Source organism: Vigna unguiculata, chromosome 5 (genome assembly GCF_037176805.1).
Source record: "Vigna unguiculata cultivar grain cowpea cultivar isolate G323 ecotype 2 chromosome 5, ASM3717680v1, whole genome shotgun sequence".
Classification (NCBI taxonomy): Eukaryota; Viridiplantae; Streptophyta; class Magnoliopsida; order Fabales; family Fabaceae; genus Vigna; species Vigna unguiculata.
In genome coordinates this window covers 48,559,931-48,582,177 of record NC_140796.1, presented here as the reverse complement: position 1 = coordinate 48,582,177, position 22,247 = coordinate 48,559,931, and the positions used below count along the sequence as shown (strand labels likewise).

General features: G+C 30.6%; 1 protein-coding gene, 1 non-coding gene and 1 pseudogene across 2 annotated transcripts; 2 read left to right on the top strand and 1 right to left on the bottom strand.

Moving 5' to 3' along the window:
- The first annotated feature begins 3,151 nt into the window (after nt 1-3,151).
- On the top strand, nt 3,152-5,235 carry LOC114183847 (scarecrow-like protein 32 pseudogene; annotated as a pseudogene).
- Nucleotides 5,236-8,523: 3,288 nt separating this feature from the next.
- Nucleotides 8,524-8,605, bottom strand: TRNAS-CGA (transfer RNA serine (anticodon CGA)). The gene has a single exon. It is a non-coding gene; the product is annotated as a tRNA-Ser (tRNA).
- An 8,247-nt stretch (nt 8,606-16,852) lies between these two features.
- On the top strand, nt 16,853-20,877 carry LOC114185740 (putative terpene synthase 11). The gene is made up of 7 exons (XM_028073625.2): nt 16,853-17,052; nt 18,693-18,954; nt 19,033-19,405; nt 19,509-19,727; nt 19,810-19,948; nt 20,044-20,292; nt 20,428-20,877. The coding sequence occupies exons 1-7, from the start codon at nt 16,885-16,887 to the stop codon at nt 20,719-20,721; spliced, it is 1,704 nt and encodes a 567-aa protein (XP_027929426.1). The 5' UTR covers nt 16,853-16,884; the 3' UTR covers nt 20,722-20,877.
- Nucleotides 20,878-22,247: the final 1,370 nt, after the last annotated feature.

Sequence of the window (22,247 nt, the reverse complement as noted above, 5' to 3'; positions counted from 1 at the left end):
GACATCCGTAATAGAAAATTTATGAAGCGGATGTCGACATCTACAACAGACTTATTTTTTTTTTAAATTCTAATATTTATTTATTTTTGCTTTTATTCTTGATCTATTTAATGTAGTAAATATCCTATAACATGTATAAACATTAATATAGTATTTGGTGAATTTATCTTTAATTATATGAATGTGATTTAATTTAAAAAATAAAAAAAGTTATGAAAAATTGTATTGCAGATGTCGACATCTGTAATAGAAAAATTCTAAAGCGGATGTCGACATCTGCAACAGACTTTTTATATTTTAATTTTTTTAACTTTTTTTGCTTTTATTCTTTATCCATTTGATGTAGTAAATATCTTATAACATGTATAAACATTAATATAGTACTTGCTAAATTTATCTTCAATTATATGAATGTGATTTAATTTTAAAAAATTAAAAAATATTTTACTAGAAAATTGTATTGCGGATGTCGATATTCGTAAAATTTCTGAAGTGAATATTAACATCCGCAACAGATTTTTTTTTTAATTTGGATATTTTTTTTTTGTTTTTTTCCTTTATCCATTTGATATAGTAAATATCCTATAAAATTTATAAATATTAATAAAGTATTTGGTGAATTTATCTTCAATTATATGAATGTAATTTAATTTTTAAAATTTAAAAATATTTTGCTGGAAAATTGTATTGTGGATGTCGACATCCGCAATAGAAAATTTCTAAAGCGGATGTTGACAGCCGCATCATACTTTTTTTTTTAATTTTGATATTTAATTTATTTTTGCTTTTATTCTTTATCCGTTTGATGTAGTAAATATCATATAACATGTATAAACATTAATATAATATTTGTTGAATTTATCTTCAATTATATGAATTTGATTTAATTTTAAAAAATTAAAACATATTTTGTCCAAAAATTGTATTATGGATGTCGACATTCACAATAGAAAAATTCTGAAGCAAATGTCAACATCCGCAATGCTACTTGAAAACAAAAAAAAAAACTATGAAAGGAATGTCGAGGGCTTCGCAAATTGAAAAGGAAAAAAGGTCTAATGCACCGCCAATAGAGGAGGAAGAGAAAAGGGGCTAAGTCAAAATGAAAAAGATATTGAATTTGGGGGTGCAAAAGGTGTGTTCTAATAATTACACAAATACACAAGAACTGTTTGTTTCTTTTGTCTTTTACTTTGTTGCTTTTACTTTTTTAACTGCTAGGGCAAAACAGGAAATTTTGGGGTACAGGAGAAAGACTTGGGGTGCAGGGAGAAGCCCCCGGTATGAAACAATAGCGCAAACAAGTATACTATACTAAAAAGGGGAGGTGGGAGCTTCTCCCTCTATCTCCAAAAAATTCTTCAACACCCTCAAAAGTATTTCTTATTATGAAAATGTCACTTTTTTTTTTTTTTTTACTTTTATCCTAGTCAATGTGTGGTGCTAGGTTATATGAATTTTAATCTCAGCTATATTGACATCCTAAAGCTCATCAATTCTTTGTCTTGAAAATTTATTAAGAAAAATATAGTAAAAGAATAGGGACTATACCAAACCTATGATAAAAATTACATTTCTTGAAATATAGATAAACTATACCTATATGAAAAAAAATTCTAAATAAAGGCATGGAGGTAAACATTAAACCACTTATATATTTCTCTATGAATCAAAGTTAAATTGGCTAACTCATCAGTACAATAATTTTCTTCACGAAAAGTATCAAAATCTTTGCACTGCATATGCTTACAAACATGCAAGCACACCGTTGCCATCTCCCTCCTAGACTCAAAAACATCCGTTGTTGATCCAAAAATTCATGAGAGACCAAAGAATTACTCTCCATCCAAATTCTTTGAAAACTCTTCCTCCAAACTTGTTTCAAAACATAAATGATCCTACAAATTTAGCACAAATAGTTATAACAATAATTAATACAGAAAGTGCATGAAAAAAAAAAATATCATTAAAGAATATTTTTAACTCTTCTTATGACAATTAGGTCAATAACCAGATAATACTTATTTTATCAGTTATTTAATCAAGATACAAAATTCAGTTTTCATTGTTGTCTAAATTAATGTTAATGGTAAGACATGGTAAATTTAAAATAATGTCTAAATGTAAGTTAAGTGTAAGACAAAGTAAATTTAAAATAATTGGTATAAACAATATTTCCAAAGAAGGGCGTGTGGCATACTAAAACCTACTTGATTGAATTATATAGAAAAGAACAAAATCAGGAATAAGTACGTGGGCAATTTAGTTAAGTGTTCTTATTACTTTAGGTATTGCAAGTGGATATCTTCAAAGAAGAAGGAAAACATATATATATATATATATATATATATATATATATATATATATATATATATATATATATATATATATAATTGGTGGGAATAAAAAGGGTATATAAAAGTGACCCAAATAATGTGTCTTACAGGAAGTGTTCTGGTTTGTCTTTAGTTTTGGCACAACTGAGTTATATTTAATATTCTATGTATATTAATTATATGCATTATGTAAGAGTCAGGGAATGAAGGCAACAACAAATTCAGATTTGTTGCAGTAAACATGTATTTGATCTTCTTTAAAATAGCCATTCCATGAAAACGAATTCGACAAGAGTGGGCCGGCTAGTACACCCCTTTTAACCTATTCATCATCTTCTGTTTTATTTTCCATATAATAACCATAATCATTACTACGAAACAAATTAAGCTAATTCAAAACAAATGAAGAAGCAGCCAAATTAGCCTTGCACGATCTTTTCATCACTTCAAAAACTTACCAATGCATGCGCCATTACTTTTCCAACATTCATCCAAAAGAGAAACGAAAGATACAACAATATATATTCTGAAGAAGAGACGTAGCTGAAAATTCTTCTCTCAACTTTATATAACTAGAGCCAAAGTTTGACCATCCTCAACCCACTTTTGCCATAAATGCACCTCATAATTCACCTAAATCATTTTATAATCATATATATACTGATTAAACTCTACGCAGAGTGTTGTACTTCAGTCCTGCGTATGCTAAAAACCCAAACTAGAAACTATAAACTTTCTATGTATAATTTCTGCATTCTAAACATGTATTTTTTTAGTTAATACTGTATAAATGTGAATATTTTTTAAAATCGAATTCAAAAACTAGTTAGTTGCTCTCTCTGGTGGACCTAACCCAAGTTGTGTATGTATCTTGATGTAACCCTTCATTGTGATAGACCCTTGTTTTGCTATAAATATGTTTCAAGGATTCACACAAAGTAAAGAGCTATCATCAAATCTAGGTTCCCTCTGTTTTGCCTCTCTACCTTTTCATTCCAGAAGTTAAACCATCTTAATCTAGAAAAATAGCATAGAAACCTACCTCACTCTTCAACCACATCTTCTCCACTGTTTCTCGTTTCACTCCACTTTAGGCTCCATGCACGTCACGTCCTCACACAGCCACATGAAAGCTGAGCTTAAGAGCACGTCCATTTCCTTTCAAAACCCTACCACTCTCTTTAACACACCTCACAACCCTCTCGCTGGAGCACTCAAAGGTTGTCTGGGAAGCCTGGATGGAGCTTGTATTGAGAAGCTCTTGCTCCACTGTGCCAGCGCTTTGGAGAGCAACGACATCACCTTGGCTCAACAAGTCATGTGGGTGCTCAACAACGTTGCTTCCCCTGTCGGGGACACAAACCAAAGACTCACCTCGTGGTTCCTAAGGGCATTGATCTCTAGGGCTTCAAGAATTTGCCCTACTGCCATGAGTTTCAAAGGAAGCAACACCATTCAGAGGAGGCTGATGAGCGTCACCGAGCTCACCGGGTATGTGGATCTCATTCCTTGGCATAGATTTGGGTATTGTGCATCCAATAATGAAATTTACAAAGCAATAACTGGGTACCAAAGGGTACATATTCTAGATTTTAGTACAACCCATTGTGTGCAATGGCCTACTTTTATAGATGCATTGGCCAAAAACCCTGAAGGACCTCCTTCACTCAGAATCACAGTTCCATTTTGTAGACCCCATGTACCCCCCATGGTCAATGTATCCATACACGAGGTTGGTTTACGTTTGGGGAATTTCGCCAAGTTCAGAGATGTCCCTTTTGAATTCAACGTTATAGGAAACACAGGACCGTTAACACCTGCGGAATTTAGCGATGAATCATCTAGCTTCCATTTTGAAGCAATGTTAAGTCTCTTGAACCCTACTACGCTAAACCTTAGGGAAGATGAAGCTTTGGTCATAAATTGCCAAAATTGGCTGCGCTATTTGTCTGATGATAGAAAGGGAAGCCGCCAAAGTCTTTCCCTCAGGGATGCTTTTTTAAATCTAATAAAAGGTCTTAACCCGCGGATTGTGCTCTTGGTTGATGAGGATTGTGACCTTAGTGCATCTAGTCTCACATCAAGAATCACCACATGTTTCAACCATCTTTGGATACCCTTTGACGCATTGGAGACGTTTTTGCCTAAAGATAGTGGCCAGAGGGCGGAGTTTGAATCCGACATAGGGCAGAAGATTGAGAACATCATAAGCTTTGAAGGGCACCAAAGAATCGAGAGGTTGGAGTGTGGGGTGCAAATGTCCCAAAGAATGAAAAATGTTGGTTACCTCAGTGTTCCGTTTTGTGATGAAACTGTTAGGGAAGTTAAAGGGTTGCTAGATGAACATGCTAGTGGGTGGGGGATGAAAAGAGAAGAAGGTATGCTAGTTCTCACATGGAAAGGAAACAACTGTGTCTTTGCGACAGCTTGGGTCCCCTGTGAAATAAGGGATCATGTTGGAATGGATGCAAGTCTGCCATAAACACACTTCATGAGAGGCAAGTTTGGACCTACCATGGAAATGATTCCAATTGCTTAATTCAGTGGTCCAAATATGAGGCAGAGAGGAATTTCATCTCTTTCTCATAGGGTTGAAATTCATCTGCATAAGACAATTAGAAAAAACGGCTGCTTTTTGAGAATTATTTGTGGCAACTTTGTTACGGAGCTGAATACATTGGATCACATGAAAGGCAAAGGGGAAAAAATGTGTACGTTGTCCTCTTGTATGAGACAAATTTGTCTCTTTCCTATCTTTTCTCTTTTATGCAGCTTTAACTTGTTTCTGCTCAGAGCTCTGGGTCTAAGAAAAAGAACCTGTTGTAAGAAAATCCCTCTTTCTTATTACCCAGTTCTAACACTAATAATTTTATGATTATCAGCGAAATTTGTGCCAAAATGTATGCATATATAAAGGTAAGGCTAACCATAACATTAACCTAGCATATCTAGTATGATATGATCCTATTCCTACATTTAATGGCTGACTCAAACCCTGTTTCCCAAAGGGCAGTTTTCAAATACTACTGTGCAATTTAACCTTTTAAGGTAGTTCTAATATTACTTGGTACGTACCCAAATGCATGTAAAAGGACCACCAAACTTTAATTTTATGAGTGGTCATGTTCAGTGAGAAGATGTACAGGCTAAGGCCAAAAAGTTATCTTTTCGAGTAGAAGGTGATAATGATAAGTCATGAATAGCAGCATCTACACAAATGAAATCCAGCAACTGCATTTAGGGTCCAGAAGGACCTTCTGTAATTTTTGTTTTTCTGTTTTCGTGGAGATGTAATTTGATGTTAATCGAGAGGTGAAAAAGGACAACATGGTCCATGAGACAAAACGAATCAGAGCTATGGGATTCGAACCAGCGACCTAAGGATAACTGTACGTGGTCCCACAACACAGTCCTCCGTGATGTCGTTGTTTTTAAATATTCCAAGATGTCATTAGGGTTAAAGACCTGATACGATAAATTCACTTGATATATATACGTGTTTGAAAATAAATTCTAGATAAATATTAATTGGTTGATTTTATTTTATTTTATAAATTTATAATAGGTTATTAAAAAAATGATTTGTAGAAGTTATTTTTTATAAGCTTCTTTAAAATCTTATTTTAATTGATTCTACAAAAACAATAACTGAATTACAGTCACATGTTTTACAGACAGATTTTACATCTACATGTATGATTTTTATATCTAACAGATTATTATGAATGTCACTATTTGGAATCAAAAATAGAAATTAAGCAATATGTGCAATACATATATAAAAACAAGCTCATTTCAACCAAAACTATGTTGAATAAATTACTCTCTGATATGATTGATTTTAAAGATTTTGTATCCTTATAGCCGTGATATATAAATCCCATATCAAACTGTTATTAAGTGATAAAAACTCATACTTTAACAAAGAATTTGCACGCCATGTCAACTTTTGAATGAAATCATTAAAATGTGTTGGTGACCGTGAATCTAAGAATAAGGATTATATATGAACTTTGAATAACTTTATATAAAGGTTTAATTACTAACTAATTTGGTTCTTATATTTATGTTTTTGACTCGTTTTTTTTTTATATTTGTTTTTTAGTTAATTGACTCCTTAATTTATGAAAACACTGATCCATTTCGTTAAATAGGTGTTAACAACCTTTAAAATGATAACGTTTCAAAAAATTTGTCATTTCCTAGAATTTTTCTGATTTTAATAAGTGATATCTTCCATATAAAAAATATTAATATTTTGATACTGATACTTCTAAATACCATTAACGTCAAATTAATTGATGAGTCACATTAAATTTGTTTTACAAAGGTTGAGACTTAGTTAAATTATATATATATATATATATATATATATATATATATATATATATATATATATATATATAAATATAAGAACTAAAACAAATCAATGATATAGAACAAATAAAAATTAAATCTGATAATACAACAATATATTTCCTTTATTAATTTGATTGTATAGTTATGATATTGTCAAAGTGATACTTAAGAGACAATTATTGTAGTAAAGAGTTAGGTAAAAACGACCTTTATCTTTAATGAGACCTACAACTTTATCTGTGTATAATCCATGTCTTTACAGTCCATTTTGAAGATATAGGATGATCTTAGTGTAAAAATTATTTTGAAAATGAGAAAACTAAGCAATGTGAGATATGTTTTCTCTTGGAACAATCAAAATATGCAACCATACCCCACGTAAACCAAAAAACAAAAGAGAAAGAAAGAAGAAAAATCTTGGTTTGATAGAAAATGTAATGCACCAAGCTCATGTATGTGTGTCATGTACTTTAAACAATGTGCAAGAAACCCTAATGTGTTCAAGCACTTGAAATGGCACACAGATTTAAAAGCAAGTTATGAAGACACTAACAGAAAAAGTGTTTATAACATCACCTAGTTAACGTCTCTCGGAGAGAACACAAACGTAAAATATAACCAATGACATTTTTGTAAATAAAGCGTCAATTTTGACGTTTGTCTAAGACTGCCCCGACATCCCTTAACGTTTGTTCCCCACGCGCCTGACGTCACTCCAGCTTAATGTCTGTTAGCCACGCGCCCAACGTCCTTTGATGTCTGTCAGTGCAAAGACAGACGTCAATTTCAGCAGTTCTCCCCAGATGGCGCGAGTTGAACGTCGGGTGGGTTCCGAACTGACGTTAAAAGACGTCGTTCCCTTATTTTTCGACATTAAGTAACGTCAGTTTTTTCTTTCAGACATTAATTTTAACATCACCATATATGATGTCGGTATTTTCACATACGTCAAAAGTCAAAAATAACAAACTTTGTAAGGACTTTTTGTGTTAATGAGAAACAATGATTTAAGGACTTCCACCGACTATGTGCACAATATATATAGAAGGAGGAGGTTCGTCATAGTACCCTTAGAGTGTGAAATGTTGTTTTGAGAAGATTTTCTTCGACCTTCTTAACCTTGGTTCAAACCTTGTAGGAGATCAAATTTGGAAAACCATAACGCATACTAATAGTGTTCCTCCCAAGTATTGACTACTATAGTAGATTTACTAGTATTATTATGTTATGCCAGTTCAAGTCAAACCAATTGATAAAAGATTTATATTAAAATATACTAAGCTAGTGTTAATTCTTCACAAAAGACAATCCCTCCACTCTTCTCATTTCTTAATATTTAAAAGATTTACACTTCCAATGATTGGTGGTCCATGAAACAAAATAGAATTTACAAAAGATATCTTATAAGTAGCATGTGACTATTGCAGCTAACTGTTAAATATAATCCTTAAAATCATTGCAACTTATAGGCCTTTTTTAGTTAGGTTTTGTTATTATGACATGAGCTAATAAATCACAAATAACATTAAAACCCTAAAATGTAGACAAGAAAGTCATTCATAGATTCTTTTTTAGTTAAGCAATGAAACTTCGTATATATTTCTAAAGCTATGAGAATGTATGGCGACAGTGATCTAGTTAAAAATTTGACTCGTATTATGTTTGATTTGAAAATGAAAGTATTTAAATGTCTGTTTATCAATAATAATTTAATTAAACATGCGTTTTTACATTGAGAATGGAACTTGTAAATCAATACACACTGGTTAGAATATAACTAAGTAATATATAATCTATACATATTTAACAAAAAAATGTAAAGAAAAATCGTCGACAGCAGGATTCGAACCTGCGCAGGCAAAGCCCAACAGATTTCGAGTCTGTCTCCTTAACCACTCGGACATATCGACATTACAGTATATAATCTAGAAGTATAGATTGTGTTCTTAATAAAAAAGTTATATTTGCATTACTTCTTCCTTAATTTTAGAAAGTAACACTTTTTTCAATAAGAAAACATTACGGTATTGTTTGTTTTGCATTTGTTTAAGTTTTTAAAAATAAATATATGCAAAAGTGAAATTAAATAAGAAACAAAAACAACATAGGAAAAAAACTTTTTTTTTTATAATTATAACCTAACATAACATAGTTTTTTATCTTATAAAAACTGTTTGGTTTTAAAAATATCGAATATCACCTCTACATGAGTACTCATGAAATTTCATAACGTGAGAAAGAAACCAAGAACAAATAGTATATAAGTCATAAGGTTGGTGGGTCGATATAACATGTAAAAGAATGAGGTTTGTCAACAATGAGTTGATTATGTTTCTTGATCTATTGTCTCAATGTTTCAATTCATTTCCATATAGGTGTATACATGGTGTGGAAAGAGAAAGTTTTATATTTAGAAAAAATATTTTGGTGTTTACTTTTTATATTATTAAAAGAGCATCTTGTTTTCTTAATAGTACACATTTTTTTTTCTTTTTTATTATTTTAGTGCGCTTGAAAGAAAAAAAGTTAAGAGAGAAAATTAATTTATTCTTTAAAATTTTTCTTATAATTTTGTTTTTTTATTAACAAAAAAGGGCGTTGTTGTTTTCTCTTTTGAGTCATAGAACAAAGTATTGCAAGTTTATTTCTTTAAGTAAGATTAAATTATTACATTGTTTTGTTTTGTTTTTTTATATATATTTTTAGTGGTGGGTTCTTATGTTGTTACTTTGGCACTCAACAACGATTTCAAAGTTTTGTTCTTGATTCTATTTTTTTTGCTATTGTCGCTTGAATAGTGTTGGAGTAAAATTAGAGTATGTTTTGGGATTGTAGTTGGTTTGGGAGAAATTATTCTTTTTACTGTATATATGTGTGGTAGTGTAGGAGTTTTAGAAAAGTTAATTTTGGGCATAAAAGATTTAGTATTTAAGTTTGTCTTTGAGTGACACACTTCTATATCTTGAAATCTTACTTGGTTTATTAATTCACAATCTACGGTTATTGACCATAGACAATATTATTTATATTGAGAAATGCATGTCAATATTTAAAGCAGTGACAACAAAATAAGAAACAAAATTTTACAGAAATAATTTCTTATAATTTAAACATAAGACGAAGGCAATTGTGTAAATATAATTGAAGAAGAAAAACTCGTCAAAATCACAAATTAACTGTGAAAACCAATTAATGATAATTTTATCTCAAATTTTCACTTACCAATATCATGCGATTTTATCTAACATTACGATGATAACTTCTGAAAAGGAGAATTGAGACACACTCATCAAATTGTACAAGCTCAAGTAGAGTTTGAGATTAGAAAAAAGAGTTACGTGCTTGAGACGAATGATGGAGGACAATATGTTGATGGAGTTCTTTTAACATTTTACAAAAATGAAGATATTACGACACAATTTATTTCCACGTACACCTGAGTATAATGATGTGGTAGACCGAATGAACATAAATATCCAAGATAGAATGAAAGTTATGCTAAGTATATCAGATGTGGCTAACTCTTTTTAGGTAGAAGTAGTTAAAATCACTTATTACATGATAAATCAGTCATTGTTATAACAATATGTTTGAAAATATGGATAGAGATGTGAAATAACAAACTAGCTAATTAATCTTTTTTAAAAATATTTAATTGTCATATGTACGACTTCCAAGAAAAAAAAATAAAGTTAGATCTAAAAATCGAAAAAAGTATATTTTTAGGCAATATGAATAATGTGAAGGGGTGTATCTGTAAGACCACATTGTCCAAAATGTTGTTGTGAACAAGGATGTATTTTTTTTTTTTTGTAGAATATGAACTATAAAATGAGGAAACAAATTTACAAAGGACATTACCATAGTATAAATAGAGAATAAGCTTTAGATTATTTTTCTGAGTCAGAATATGATCTTTAATAACTTCATTTCTATAACAATGAAAAGAAATGTCCATTTTACAATTTGTATTAATACTTCTTTTTGTACAACTTTGGTGTAGAAGAACAAGAAATACCAAAAGTCTTTGGTTGTTTCCACACATTTTCCTAAAAAAAAAAGTAAGATAGTTTGATGAGTAGAAAAAAGTAATACATCCCATTATCTTTGTCAATCTTGAGATAAAAATAAGATTGACAAATAAGGAATGAACGTATAACACATCATTCAATTCAAGAAACTTGTAAATTTTAATGGTCCTAAAGAGATTGAAATTCAATTCAAGAAACTTGTAAATTTTAATGGTACTAAAGAGATTGAAATTTAGTTTACTACCATTAGGTAGAACAAATTGAATTTTAGTGATATTTGTGATTGGGGATAAATAATTTTTATCATATGATTAGTCAAGGACGGTCTTTCATTGACATAGAGGACCTTACTCCCAATTTTTTTTTATCTTTACATAAATTAATATATAATTTAAATTATTTTTAATATATTTTATTCATTTGGTATCTCCAATTTTTTTTATATATTTATGTAAAAGATTTGACATCCCTAAAATATCTAAAATATTTGTTAAAGATTTATCATTGTGATTGGTGAAAATTGTCATATGAGGTGCTGATAAGATTAATCATGAGAGGAATCAATTTGTGATTGCTGTAGAAAAACCACAAATTGTTGTTATTTCTTACGAGTCAATCCTTAATTGGTATCTATTGGAATTTCTCCAATTGAGTCACTAATGCTATAGTCACATAAAAAAAATCAGAATTATATTAATAAATCATTACCTTCAAAAAATAATAAGGTAAATATAAAGAAGTAAATAATGTAGGGATGTCAAGAGGATAGACACATTAAAATTATTTTTCATCTCCAGATAGAATGTAAGGCCCATTAAAAACCTTTTTATTTCTTTTCTGCCTTAAAATAAAGGGGTTGTCCTTATAAGTGGGCCTAAGGGCTGGCCCAACAGATAAAGCCCCGAAGCCTGCCCTAAACCTAACATTTCCCTCATTTCAGAAACTGTTCCTGATCCTAAGAGTTGCAGCCGCACTTCTGCTAGGGTTTGCCTCCTCACCGTTTCAAGTTCGCTCAAGTTGTTCCTACTCCACCTCGTTAGTTCACTCCTAGAGTTGCAATACTCGTTGTCGTGCCGTCAAGGCTTCTGTTGACCCTGTTTCCAGGTAAGGGAAGCTAGAACCCACTCGTGTATTTCATTTTTACTGTTGTACTGAGGGTCTTTGACTGATTTGAGGTTCTGAGTACTTGAAATGCATTTGGTATGTTGTTTTGGATTGGTGGGTACGATTGTTGCAGGAGAACAGTGGCGAGACCTGTTACTCTCACCCAAGCGAGCCAGTCTCGCCTAGGCGAGATGAACAGGGACTCGCCTAGAACCATTTTTGCACGAAAGGTCGCCCAGGCGACCAACTTGACTTTTTGAGCGAGCGAGTACCTCGCCCAGACGAAGGGGGGCTTTCCTGAGCGAGCACGTCTCGCCTGAGCGAGACCCTTCAGCCTGAGCGAGGGGTTGGGCGAGGCAGTGCGCTGTTTGGACGCTTGTTTGTTCTTGGATGATTGGTATTGGTTTGGGAATGAATGTTATGATGAGAAACATGTATATAATGGAGTATTATGTGTGCTTGGCATGATTCATGAATTGTAAATGATGAGTTTAGTATGAATTCGACATGAGACATGAAAGGGTTGGTATCAATGTGACATGGTAACGATATGAGATGGAGTTCCATATTTTGGGTTCGAGAATAAGGAGTTGGTATGACTTGGTTGAGAATACGAAGGCGATGAATCATGAGAAACTGTATGAGATGTATGTATATATTTGTGTGTATGCATGTTGAATCTGTTTGGTTGATTAAGAAAGTTTGGTCCGTGTCAGTGCGTAATTCCTTGGGATTCTCTAGGTGGGATTCCCAGGGTCGTGCTTCAGTGGTCAGGACGTAATTCCATGGCCCCTGTTAGTGGGTGTCCATGGTGGTGCCTCATCTGTATAACTAGGTAAGGATTCAAGGTAAGGTTGCATCCTGACACTCTAAGGAGTCAATTAGTCTCACCTAGAGCAGACTGACTCCTGTGGTGAGAGTAGCAGGAGGCCTGAAATTCATTAAGGGCGAATCTTGTGGTGAGGGAAAATTGATCCATCGTAACACTTGCAACACATAGCTCGGGGGTGAGTAGAGGTATCCACCACAAGTGCAAGCATCCGCTGAATCCGACCAAGTTATACGTATCCGGATGAGTCGAGTCGAGTCGTAGTGTATTGATTGAAAGGTCATAACATGCTTGGTTGTTGTATGGATATTGGATGGTGAACGTATATTTGACTGTATGATGAAAATGTTGTTGGCTCTAGCTTACCATGTTTGTTGTATGGTTGTCTTGTATGTGGCTATTCTTTCTTGCGATGATCATCAATTTAAATTGATGGGAGCAGATGGGCGAGGTTCCTGCGGTCAGCAAGGAAATGGCGATTCCGCTGCTCAGCCATCTAGGCTGGACTTTATGTTTCTTTTTTTCATGGGTTTTCTTTAGGGCTACGGCCCATGCATTGCTCTATGCTTTACTATTCTACTCTTATTTTGTTAGACTTTTACCTGGTTTTCGTTGGCATCGTGGTTGTAGGGGTTGTGTTAAGGACCCCAAGACTACTCTACATTACTATCTTGTGTGACGTCTCTTTTAATTTCGCTTAATAATTAAATGGGACGTTACGTACGAGATCTTTGTTTCATTTCCTTCTCTATCAGAAAAAATGTATAATGGTATCACACTAGTACTTGCCTATTTACTATTCCAAATATTAATTAAATAGTTTGTAAAAATTATAGCAAAGAAAATATCATAATGAAGTATTAAATGTAAAAAGTGTATACATCTTTTCTCTAATAAAAAAGATCAAAAGATAAATTATAGCTATATAAATGTAGATAAAAGATCGTGACAAAAAATAGAAAAAAGATCAAATAGTTATAAAATTAATAAAATGACTAAATATATTTCAGTAATTTATAATAGGGATGAATATAAAGATGGAGGCGACATAAAAATGTACAATTTATCTTATCTCCTTATCAATCTAAAAAATTAGATATTATATGTACCAATATTTATACCCATTCATGTCTTGGTGAGATCAAGTTCATTTACTATCTCTAGAACAAATAACGATTGATTGTTTTTTTTTCTCTTATTAATCTTTAGAAAAAATAACGATCGATTATTTTGTTGCAGTTCCCCTTAAATAAATAAATAATTATTATATCTATCTTTGCCTGCTCCATATTTACTTCTTCGAACACTTTGAAACATTGAAGATGTGCAAAATCCTCATTTCCACATCCTGTTTTCCTGAATTTTATCTCATAATTTCTCACCATTAAAGTTGTGTGAAGGTTGTCTGTAGTGGTTAGTACAAGATCGTTACTGAATTGTTGTTGTTGATTTGAAGTAGATAACAGTTGATTTTTGGGTGTGTTTTTTCGGCGTGGTGGTCTGAGGTGTTAAAGGGTGGTTAGATTAAGTACAGATGAACTGGATTATAAAATTTGTTTTTTCTTTACTGGATCAATTTCGAAACCGATTTGTGAACCTGATTTTAACCAGATTTCGTAATCCGAAGGAGTTTTAAATCGATTTCCAGGATTTGTCGTATGATATAGGGTGTGTGAAATCCGTTTGAGAGTGAAATTGTGTGAAAATGAAATAAGGTTTTTTTCTAGTCAAGGTGTCAAAGGCTAATTTGGTCATTTTATAAAGTTTGGGTATGCAAGAAGAAAACAATGGAATAACGAGGGAGGAAGACTAATCATTTCAAGAGGAACTATGTTCATTGCTTCTTCCTTTTGATTGTATGAGTTTTTTTGCCAAACAAGTTACTAAACGGAACGCTTAAAACACTATTTTCACTCTCTACTTAAACATAAATATCATTTTTTAATAAAATCTAAAACTAATTTTTGCACACATATCACGCATATCTTAAATATATATATATATAACGAATTAAATTAGAACTTAAGCATAAATTATATTTAATTATATTTTTCAATTTATTTTCTTCAATTATATTAAACCCAAAATAAGTAATTTCAATCATAATCATACTATTGATGTTATTCTTGTCTTAATATTGCTGAAAGGGAATTAAAAATATTTAAGATTTATTTTATTAATTTAAAAATTAACTGTATTATTTTGATAAAATAATTATTTTACTATCCTAGTTCAATTAAGTCAAAAAAATAATTATATCATATTATCTTTAGTTTAGGAAAAAAGGACATTGAAAAATTAATCTAGATTTATTATATATATATATATATTAGTCAAATTTAAGAATAAAACTTAAAATTAAATCTTACTTAATAATCTAAAAAAATAAATAATTTGTAAGAAAGCTTAAAACTTTCAAAGGTTGTTTATAATTAATCACTTAAGAAACATGGTTATGCAATGCAATTGCCAATATATTCGTACAAGACAAGAGACTAGAAATTGCAATGTTTTGGTATAATTTAAGAAAGTAAACCTTCTCGATCTTTGAAAAAAGAAAATCTACGCAGTCAATTGTGACGATTTGATAGTTTTCTAAAACCTCACACTTAAAATACGAATATAGTACACTAATAAATTATAATGAATGTGCAACGATATTGGTGAGAGGATTTTGGTTGAATGTACAATAGCCTAAATTGTCATAAAGTTATTCATATTTAAAAATATTTTTTGACCTATTCAAATTAACTAATTTTAAGAGACTTAACATTTGATTCACAATCCAATGTTGAATGATAAAAAATTCATATTGTACATGTTTAAACACATGTGACTATATTAAATATTACTTTTTTATGATGAACAATTTATATCAATACTACATAAAATAAATAATTTTAAAAAATAGTTACTTTTTCAACTCTATATTAAAATATAAGAGCAGAAGTTTCACTCCCTTGATTAGTAAAAAATATTTAGAATTATGTTCCAAAATTTAAATGGTCATTGTTTTGAACAGGTTAAAGTGATACAAGTTTAAAATATTTAGGATTACAATATATAAATGGTCATTGTCTATTTCTTAAATAACCTAACTATGCGTAGAGTGACCCTTTTTCAATGTCAAATTCATCCCCAAATCCATAAGTACATGCTATTCTGAAATAAAATAAAACAATATATGTTTATATAAGAAAAAAAATATTCTTCAATTTGCCTTAATTGTATAATTAAGAATTTGACGCGCCATTTAGTAAATCGTATAAAACAAATTTTAAGTTTAAACATGAAATTTAAGCAAATTTAAAAAAAAATTATCTAAATTTTCGAAATTAGTAACATAAGTTTCTCAACGAAGTTATTTTAAAACATATTTATAAACTTTTAAAGATTGATTGAGATTCGTGGAAAGATAAGACTTTTTTTTCTTTTTTGTCGGCTGCTTTTTGAATTTCAAAGTTCTGGATGACATAAGAAGGAAGTTATCAATAAACTATTTTTTATTCTATTTTTAAATAATGTGGAACTTTTAGATCTATTGTAATATTTTTATTTTCAAGATATTAGAATTTGTTTTTGAACTCTTTTTAATAGCCTCCTTATGGATGGTTTTTATCCAAAGGTGAAACGTAAATAAGAAATTTGAAAAGAGTGAGACTTCATTTTTAAACTTGCAAGTTTTTTAATGATGAGATAGAAGTGTGTTATCTTGAAACCAGTTTTTAAAAAATAATTATTCACACAAAAATTATCCAACAATTAAAATTGTTAAAAAAAATAGTAAAATCAAAACTTTTCTTGCAAAATTCTATTGTAAAAAGTATGAAAATTTCTAATATTAATGCATCTCATGTCCTCTTCAAATCAATCCCTCTTGACAATTAAAGAGAATGACAACTAGAGAATTAATGAAAAGTACAGTTTCCGATGAATGTATTTAGATAACAACTTGACAGTTAATGAAAAGTCATTCACTTTTTCAACGAGCATGATTATTTAATAGTCGAATGTCAGCTAATTTATTGATACAACTTCTTAAAAGTAATTTGAAACTGAGAATTATTTTTAATTTTGGAATATATCGAATTATAGTTAATGCAAAACTTGAATAAAATAATGAAAGATAAGACATAAGAGTATGTGTATATATAGAAGTTGAAACAAAGGTATTAGCATCCATCATTATTCCTAGAACCTCAGTTAAATACTAAATAATACGATAATGGTGGTTGCAGAAGCAAGAGTTGTGTCCCTTACAACTTCACTTTCTTCTCACACTTCACGTTCTTTCATCCATCATCCTCCATGCATCTTATCCTTACAAACATCACCACCACATATCATGAAGCAAAACAAATTATCCATTAAATCGGTTGCTTTCCGCGACAAGGTATTTCTCTTACATCTAAACCTCAAACACTGATTTCCATAGATGTCTTTATAAGATTCTTTGCTGGACTCTTCTTCTCATTCGCTTTCATATGAATATTCTGCTTTTATCATTCTCTGCTATGATTTTGAGACGGATATTTCTTTACGTATGTTACAGATACCAATTGTTCTTAATAACTAACGGTCCCGTTTCGCAAAGAAGAACATAAACTGATAGAAAAGAAATGAGAAATAAAAAGTCAAGTAAAATAAATTCTAGTTTACTTTTCGAAAATAAAGAAAGAATAGCTTATTAATATTATTTTTTGTTTGTGATATTATTATCAATAATAGTATTTATTTATTTACTTTATGTTTAGGATAAAAACATAAGTTAGGTTCAACCTTTTCTTAGGGTTGTATGTAGAACATGTATTTCAAATTAGGGTGTTGAAAATCAAACGTTTGACCCATCTAAAAAATAATAAATATGAATCTAAATCATACAAAAAATAGTACATATTGTCTTCTTATTTTTCGAATCTATTTCTCTTAAACCGAATAATTTAATTTGATTGAAGAGTAAGAGTTGGATAAATTTATTTATCATATTTAAATATAAAGTATTATTTATTGATATTTAAATCGGCACTAACGTACGTACATAAGTATATCCATTAAAAATTGTTTTATTGTACTTTACTTACTAAAAAAACACATAGGTATTATTATAATTTTTATCCACAAAAATTAATTGACAGCATTAATTTTTATTTTAAATTTTTTATAGAATGTTTATCACCTTTTTTTTTTGTAAAAAGTATTTTATAATTTTATAGTAACAAAAATGTTAAAAATCGATTCAAATGGAAATTTTTAAATATTGGTTCGATTTAATTTGAATATTATATTAAATTAAACTAATTTTTACATTGGATCCAGATCACTATTTAGTGAAAAAACTATAATTAAATCGAACTGCAACACTATTCCAAAGTTTATATAAAACCTTTCAGATCTATATGCATTATTTGTCTATTAGAATTTTACAAATATATATAGACAATAAACAATAATTTAAAAAAGTTACTTAAAGTCTCGTTTAAAAAATAGTGTACGTTGATAAAAAAAAAAAAAAAAACTTGTTCGTACACACTAATAATTAGTTGAAACAACTTTGAAATATTAAAAACACTAAAAATTAACTAAAATAACATGTGAACCATAATACCTAAAAAAGAGAGGAACAAAGAAAGGCAAGTTTCTAGAAAGATGGTTTTGAACTATACCAAACATATCATTTTCCACTATAGTGTAACATATTATTTTAGTGTGATTGAGTTCTATACCAAACATATTATTTAATTGCTTTCCATTACGAATATTAAAAGGAAAATTAAAAAAGATGTAATTACTTATAGAGGTTTCTAATTAATTATGGATATAAAAATCATTACACTAATAATAAATGAAAATATTTATTTATGTTCTTTATATTTACATGAATAGTGACACTATGGAACGATATATAATACTTTGAAAGCAAAACTTTTTTACTCCTTATTTTTTCATTAAAATGTGTTACAGATCGCAAGAGCGATTAGAAACTTCAAAATTTTCACCATTTTTTACTGGGTTTTGTGATGTTGGTGGTTGTAGGTGTCTACTGAAACTGATCCTGGGACAAAAAAACTGGAGCAAGTTAAGAGAACCTGCCAAGAGACACTGTTAAAGTCGAGTGATCCAACAAAAACATTGAAGATAATTGACATGATTCAAAGGTTAGGAATTGGGCACCATTTTGAGGAAGAGATCGATGTAAAACTTGGAAAGGTAGGGGATTGGGATTTTTCTCAAGACCTCTTTTCCACAGCTCTTCAATTTCGACTACTCAGACATAATGGCCGCCATGCTTCTTCTGGTACACTCATATTCAGTCTTTGCAAAGTTTGTTTCTGAATATGTTGCCAATTTGATTAATTGTGTCCATTGGTAACAGATGTTTTCAAGAAATTTTTGGACAACAATGGGAACTTCAAGGAATCAATTACCAATGACATTTGGGGGATGTTAAGTATGTATGAGGCATCATATTTAGGTGCAGAAGATGAACAAGTGTTGCAACAGGCCATGGATTTCTCCAGTGCTCATCTGCAACAATCACTCCCACTTCTAAGTCCTGATGTAGGGAATCACGTTGCCAGAGCCTTAACACTTCCGAGACACCTACGAATGAGTAGGTTAGAAGCTAGAAACTACATCGAAGAATATAGCCAAGTGAGAAGCCAGATGCCATATCTTCTGGAAATGGCAAAGATAGACAATGCCATGGTTCAATCAATGCACCAAAAAGAATTAGCAGATATCTCTAGGTAATCTTGTGTTGAATTTGGATTCTCGTTGAATATAACGATGAACACTGATTTTGATATTTTGAAAAGAAATTTAATATAAATGTTACTTTTACTTGATTAGGTGGTGGAATGACTTGGGACTAGTTGAGAGGCTTGGTTTTGCAAGAGATAAACCAGCAGAGTGCTTTCTGTGGACAGTGGGGGTATTCCCAGAACCGTGTTATTCAAATTGTCGCATTGAACTTGCAAAAACCATTTGTATTTTGCTAGTTATGGATGATATTTTCGACACTTATGGCACATTGGATGAACTCGTTCTTTTTACCGAGGCAATCAAGAGGTTTGCATCTAAAATTTGTGTGAATCAGAATCAGCTGGCAACATGAATAACCAAAATATGAAACCTCTGTTATTATTTTCAGGTGGGATCTTGATGCGATGGAACAGTTGCCTGAATATATGAAGATAAGCTATTTGGCGTTGTATAACACCACCCAAGAAATTGCATGTAGAATTCAAATGGAGCACGGACAAACCGTTCTTTCTTGCTTGAAAAGAACTGTAAGATTTTGCATGTATCCTTACAATTTGAAACATGTATGTAACTGTATAGAAGAGTAAGAGGTTAATGAGAGATTTTTGCTTAATTGGTGCAGTGGATAGACATATTTGAAGCTTTTCTGAAAGAAGCCAAATGGTTCAGCAACAAATATGTGCCAACTTTTCAGGAATATTTGGCTAATGGGGTGATTTCTTCAGGATCATACATGGCATTGGTGCATGCAACTTTTCTCATTGGGGATGGTATCTCAAACAAAACCATTTCCATGATGAACCCATATCCAAGACTTTTCTCATGCTCAGGGGAAATTCTTAGGCTTTGGGATGACTTAGGAACCTCAAGGGTATTGATTTTAATTTGATTGATCTGAAGTCAAAAGTAACATTATACCTAAATAACCTAGTTGTTGTTCGTTAAAAATAATGTTGGAACAACAAAGTGATACTGATGACAAGTTGTTGATGTTTCATGAATTCAGGAGGAACAAGAAAGAGGAGATAATGCTTGCAGCTTACAGTGTTTGATGAAAGAAAATAATATTTCAGATGAAAGTGTTGCCAGAAAACATATAAGAGGATTCATTAGGAACTTATGGCCAGAGTTAAATAGTCTTGCTTTGACCACAACCTCTTTGCCTTTCTCAGTTATAAAGGCTTCTCTTAACATGGCTAGAACTGCTCAGGTAATTTATCAGCATGGAGATGATCAGAACACATTCACAGTTGATGATTATGTCCAAACATTACTCTTTACACCAACTCTCAACAATTGAGATGAAATTCATCTATCAATTAATTATCGATTATCTGTCACAGGAGAAGCAAAGTTTGTATTAGCTATTTGTACCATTATTCTGCCTTTAATTGCCCTTTTGTTCATTCCGATTAATACAAGTTAAAGTGAAGGTGAATTTAAGATTATCACACAATTTGTAAAATGAGAATATATATATATATATATATATAATTGAAATATTTCATATATTCACGCATTCATTTATATAGTTCAATATTAAACACTTCTCAATTTGTCAACCATCAACTATAGAAAAAATATAAAGGATCAAAGCTCCAGAACTACAATTGAATCCTAATTCATTATTCAATGTCAATAACAACCATATTTCAAAATCAAACAATTGAACAACATACTCATTTTTGTCCGCTATTACTCGGATGGAATGATCTCATCCAAATGAATTTCAATTTTTTCCTAATAACTTAGATATAAATTTATAACAGAGTTAATTTCCCTTTTTTTTTCTGTATTCTATTAAAAATAGGAATATGAAGCAAAACATCACTGAAGATTCTTTGATCATCTTAATTAAAACTTTAAATAATAATCTTCAAACATCTCTCAATTAATCTAAAACTCACAAACCCTTTTTCTTCCAAATAAACCTAGCATGCATGTACGTCCTAGAAGAGATGAAAATTAGAAAAAGGAGAAAGAAGAAGGAGTTTTTCCATAATTTTGAATTTGAGATATAAAATTTCATACTAATAGGAATTCTTTTCATATGTATTATGTACATTTTTATCTGTCATAGATTAGTTTTGTGCATTGTAGTAATTAACGATTTCTAAGGTCGCCACATTTATGCATGAATAAGTTACCACAATATTTTCGGTTATTTCATTTCAATTGCACATTTCTTCCGTTGTATTTATTTTTCATTTTCTTTGTGTACAAAAATATTTTTAACTATTTTTTTTGTATTTTTTATTTTAAATTTGAGACACGTACAATCTTAAATGATGTCTATGTCGTGTAATATCTTAATTTCTAAATATATTTGTAGGATCAATTTATAAAAGTTTAATCATAAATTCATGACAAAAAAAAATCTATAAATGGGGATGAAATGACTTCAAATAAAATATATTTATAATTTAAAAGAAAAAACAATTGAACCACAAATTGAGGCATGCCTGTATAAATAGAACCAGATCAAAATGTGCAATTGTGCACCAACAAAAAAAGTTGGGTCTAATTATTCGAACCAAATTGTTTGTGTGTCTAGACTAATATATATTTATCTTTTGTTGGATCGACATGGGAAGCGGAAAAGTGAAAAAAAAAAATACAGAAAAAGAGATAAAAAGAAGAAGAAACTTTAGTTTGTATTAGAAATATAGAAATAAAATGAAAATGCTTCAATTATATTATTAATAATATCCATTTATTATATTCACAATAAAGTATTTGAAAGTAAAAAATCGACTTAATTAGTTATGTTTAAATCCTAAGTCAAACACATAAATTTATAAAGTTAAATAATTTCAGAGGTCCCCA